This window comes from Chaetura pelagica, unplaced genomic scaffold (genome assembly GCF_000747805.2).
Source record: "Chaetura pelagica isolate M959 unplaced genomic scaffold, ChaPel_1.0 scaffold74, whole genome shotgun sequence".
NCBI classification, from domain to species: Eukaryota; Metazoa; Chordata; class Aves; order Apodiformes; family Apodidae; genus Chaetura; species Chaetura pelagica.
The window spans coordinates 1,478,142-1,483,306 of record NW_009952982.1 but is presented as its reverse complement, the minus strand read 5'-3'; the positions used below and the strand labels follow the sequence as shown (position 1 = coordinate 1,483,306).

Below are 5,165 nucleotides of genomic sequence, written 5' to 3'. Positions count from 1 at the left end.
ATGGTTGTCCTTCTTCTTTCAGGGCAGGCAGGAAGGAGCTCAGATTGACCCATGGGAAGATGCTGATTTCACACTGTATAAAGTTACAGACCGGTTTGGATTCCTGCAGTAAGTCCTCCTGCCCTTTCCTGTCCTTTCCGACCCATGTGTCTGCATGGACCATTTATCTGCATCAAATGTGGCAGACCCAGCATCTTACCTATAAGCTTATCTGTGGTTTGGCTTCATCAGTCCCAAATGCAGGAGTAAAGACTAGATGTGCCTCCTCCCTCAACCACGCATGTTCAAACACTGATGCTTTGAATCTGCTGCAAGGCAAGCCTCAGAAATTGTTTCCCATAATGAGCCTGGTGTCAGAAGGTGCAAGTTGGTGCTCCTGTGCCTCTGTGAAAGCCGGTGGTGTGTCACAGAGGAAGAGGTTCTTGTGTTTGTGCCTGATGTGTAAGAAGGTGTAGGAATAGATGAGAGAAGGTATTGATAATTCTCAGTTTCTCTTATGAAATCCCCATCCTAAGCAAGGTGTATCTGAACTAGATGCACACCTGTGCCTGGGGAGAATGTTTAAAAAAACTATTTTTTATTCCAAATCTGAACAAAAAGTTTTAATAGTAGGTGCTTTATGTGCAGGAGGGGGGTTCAAAGCAATTGATGTTCAGAAATATCTTCCCCTGCCCTTCTAATTTCTGACTGTGTGTGTATTGAAGAGGAGCTTTATGTCCAGAATTTCTAGTGATGTCCAGTGCTTGATTACTCCCCAGCAGGGTGGAGGGATTTTGGCTGGTACTTCCTCTGCATCTTCCTTGTTGGGGACAGCTGAAGAAGAGGCACGAAGCCTCTGAGCTGTATCTCCTGTTCCCTGAGTTGCAGCACCTCATGCTCCTCTGCACACTTTCTTGTCATAGAGTGACCAATGATCCCTTGCTTTTCCAGCGAGCAGGAGCTGCCGACCTGCACAGCCTTGGAGGAGAAGGTGAGAGCCACCAGCTCTGTCATCATGGGTTTCAAATCCTTACCACACAAGCTGGGCAGGGAATGTTTTTAGAGGAAATGAATGTACAAGTGAAAGCGAAGCAGGCCACTGGTCACTGCTGCTCGTGCAGAGGTGGGAACTCTGCACAGTGCCCGGTTGTTGGAACTTTTATTTTCCTGTGTTAAGCACCTCCCCTCTGGCACTGGAGTCATACCTTTTAAAGCAATTTTTTACTTTTCCTTCTGCTTTGGCACACTGCTCAGTGGCTGCTGCTTGAAAAGAGGATTGCACATCTGGGGGGGAAGGTTGTAGGTAACCATCATCTCCACATTCATCTCCCCTGAAGTGGAATCCTCTGTTAGGATCCTGCTGAGACTAAATAGCATCTCGTTTCTGCTGATCTGATATGTTGATAGAATCTGAGGCTAGCTGAACCTGCAGAGGTTTTTATTGTCAAGACATATTAGTCTTGGAAAAGATTTCTCCATGTGAAGCCTCTGTGTCTTGCTTTTACCAGTGCTGATTCAATTTTATCACAGGTTGAAATTGCTGATTCCTGGAAGCACCTATGAATTTTTTCCATCCCCAGTTGTCTGGTTTGAGCTCAACACGACAACAAAGGAACAACCCGGGCAAAACAGACTCAACTTGGGAAAAAAAAAATAAATCAATTTAATACTAATCAAACACACACAGGACACAGAAAAAACAAAGAGCAGAGCTTGCATATGTTACCCCCACCCCTCCCTTCTTCCCGGGCCCAAATTGCTTTGTTCTCAGTTTCTCTCCCTCCTTCCCCCCAGCAGCACAGGGGGACAGGGGATGGGGTTTAGAGTCAGTTCACAGGCTGGTGGCTCCTGCTGCTCCTTCCACCTCAGGAAGAAGGATTCCTTACAGTCCTTTCCTTCTTCCCCACGGGGTCGCTCCCATGAGAGAGAGTCCTCCATGAACCTCTTCTTCATGAGTCCTTCCCACAAGGTCCGGAGCTGCTCCAGCCTGGGCTTCCCACAGAGTAACGGGCTGCCTCGGGAACAAACTCCCCTGGCGTCGGAGTCTTCCAAAGCTGCATAATCAGAGTCCACAGGCAGCAAATCCTCTGGCCACAAAATCCAAGTCCACTGGCCAAGTTCACTCATCCTGGTGCCTTCAGGGAATGTTCCACCACGTTCCTCCATGAAGGCAGGGGAACAGCAGGGGAACAGCTGCCACCTCGCCATGGGTTGCAGGGAAACTTCTGCTTGGGCACCTTCCAGTTCTTCCTCGCCAACCGCCAGCACCACTCTCCTCCAGCACAGCTCTTCTCCCTTAATTCTTCCTCTGCTCAGCTCTTATCTCAGTTCTTTCATATGTTAATCGCTGAGGCGCATCTATTGTCCCTCTAATGGCTCCGTGGCTGGGTTTGGAGCAGGGGGAACTTCTCATGTTCTTACAGGAACCACCCCTATGGCCTTCCCCCACTACGAAAAAACCCACCAAACCAAACCAGAACACCAATGCAGGGTGTTGCATAGAAGTTTAAACCTAAAGAGAATGAAGTTGTGTATTTTCAGGATGTACCTTCTGGGGTGCTTTTTTTCTTAAATTATCATGTCTTCTTCCTCCTTGCACCAGCAAAAACAGCAGGAAATTGAACGCGTAGACAAGTGGCTAAAGATGCTGAAGAAATGGGGCAAATACAGAAACAGCGACAAGGTAAGGAGGAAAACAAAAAGTGCTTGTTTGGAGGGTTGGAAATGGTGCATCCTTTCTAGGGTTAGGCTTTTGAAATGTTGATAGAGAAACCAAAGCTGACTGGAAAATATTGCCTAATTCTGCCTGCCAGACTCCAGCATTTTAATTCTTTCCTTGAAGTTACTGGGTTACCAAATGAGGGAGAAATCCTGTTCTGACTAGCATAGTTTTAAAAATGGTTTCCTAAATGCTGATGACATATTTGCACTTCTGCTTCCTTTGTGCAAGCAGGAGCACAGCAGAGATGTTAATGTGCCCAGCTGGGTCCCTGCCCTGAGAGCAGGGAGTGATGCATGCCACAAGTCGCTTTTGGCCTACACCATTTGCGAATGGCATGAGAGATGTGACTAACAGGGTCCAGCTGATTTGTCTAGGACGTCACCTGGATTTTCTATTTTGCTTCTAGCTGTATCTGTGAGAAGCTGCTTAGGTGTTAAGAGTGTATGAAAATGAAGGATGGAGACGCCAACCTTGTGTCTTGGCTTTGCTGTTCAAAATAAACTCTACACCAAACAAAAAATTGAGATGTTTTTAATAAATAATATTTGTAATATCTTCCTATTTCAAATGTCTTCAAACAACCCTTGAACCTGAAGCCTTCTTGTTTGGCAGTAGTAGTGGGTATTAGGCTGTATTGCTTCTTCTGCTGAAAGTCCCCAGGAGAAACTTGAGCTCATGTAAAAGGTTGTGCAGAAGGTATCTGCATAGCTGCAGGGGAAGCGCTGAGCAGGGCATCCCCCTTGCCTGGCCATCTAGGATGTCAGGTTCAGCCAGCTAAAGACCAGCATTAGTCTTGTCCTTTTATTAAAACAACAGGGATGGGGTGGAGATGGGCTTGGGGTTTTTATAATCCTTCTGTACTTCAGGATGGTTCCAATAATTTTGCTCATTGGTGCTGCAACATGAGCAAAACCAGAGGCACTCTCATGGCTTTGGTTACTCTAATTAGAAGTTAACACCAATTGGTTAGTGGCCTTTTGAGTAAAACACCAAATTCCAGCAGATGCAGGGAATTCCTTCAAGTCCTGGAGGATGTTTGAGATGGGTAACAATTAGTAATTTTAACATACTTTGGCTGTCAGCTGACAGACAGGATTTGGGGTAGGGGGTGTGTGAAGTGGTAATGATTGTCATCTCTCTTTTGGTTTTACCCCAATAATTAGTGGTTGTGTTTAGCATGCTACAACTCATGTTGCTTAGGCCTGCTGGACAGTGAGGGGCTAGACTGTCAAGTGAGTTCTGAGAGTCTTTGGATCAGAAAATCACAGAGCTCTTGTGATGGAATAAATCATGTTATTTATAACTATCCATAAATGATGGTTGACTCTTGGGCTGGGGGAATGGAAATCCCTATCCACCTCCTCCCAGTGGGTCTAGGACAACTGTCTGCCAGCAGCTCTCCTCCAGACACTTATACACCACCAGGTCTCCACTGGGACAACTCCACATGGATTGACAAATGGTGCACAGTACTGCCTCTGGTCCTCTGTGCCATGCAACACTGTGCCAGTCCCCTGCCACAAGCTGCCAGTCACCTCTGCAGCAGCACAGCTGCCTTCTCCCCAGCTTCTTGAGCAAAATGCTCCTGTAGTTCTTCCCACTTGCCTTCCGTCCTGCTTGCATGTTAGCTGGCTATGCTTATGCTGGTCAAAATTTTCATTTTTGTATTTCAAAACGGCAAGGCTTGTATGACAAAACTGCAGGCACTTCCCCCAGGCAGTGTGTCTCGCTTTCCCCCTAGCAGCCCCCCTTGTACCCCCCACCTTGCCTTCCCTGCCACTTGCTCCCCTGCCACTTGCTCTCCTGCCTACACACCTCCTCCTCCACCTAATGTTATGTGTATTGCAGACAGGGCAGAAACAAGCTCACTGGTAGTCCCCCTGTCAGTCTCCCGTAAGAGACTGCTCACTGCCAGGCACCTGGGGCTCCCACGGCACTGTGCAGAGCCCCTGTTGTTGTTGAAGGGCTTTGCAGAGCTCACCACGTGCGGGGAAGACCCGCGCAGGGCAGCACCAGTGGGCAAGGAGGTGCGACAGGGAGGAGCACTGCATCTGCCAGTCTGTGTGGAGTTGTCCCAGTGGAGAGTCAGCAGTGTGGAAACATCTGATGTAGAGGTGGTGGAGAGGGAGGGTTGGTGGCAAAGGGTTCCTAGCAGTTGACAGTTGTCCCTTTCTGCTCCCAGCAAGCAGAGAAGTAGTTCTTGGCCTCAAGCAGGGAGGGAGCACTCTGATGACCTTGGGGAATAGGAGGGAGCTTTGGTTTCAATCCCATCCAGCTGAACAACCATCCTGCTGCCTTACAGCTGTACAGCTGCAGGCAGGAAGGTCTATGCATCACAGCCACACAGTGTTAAGTGTGAAGAGGTACAAAAAAGTAATTAAAAAAAAGAAGTTAGGTTGCATCCTTCACCCTGTTTGTGCAACTCCATGCTCCTGTGTCAGGAGTGTGAAGGCTGCTTGGAGAT

The 5,165-nt window shown here is 47.8% G+C and overlaps 1 protein-coding gene across 1 annotated transcript in view; it reads left to right on the top strand.

Moving 5' to 3' along the window:
* Positions 1–5,165, top strand: part of LOC104387661 — a 22,985-nt gene that overhangs the window by 556 nt on the left and 17,264 nt on the right. Inside the window, exons 2-4 of the mRNA XM_009996444.1 lie at positions 23–108; positions 931–970; positions 2,582–2,662. Of these exons, the coding sequence (XP_009994746.1) occupies positions 23–108; positions 931–970; positions 2,582–2,662 (207 nt within the window). The remainder of the gene's footprint in view (positions 1–22; positions 109–930; positions 971–2,581; positions 2,663–5,165) is intronic.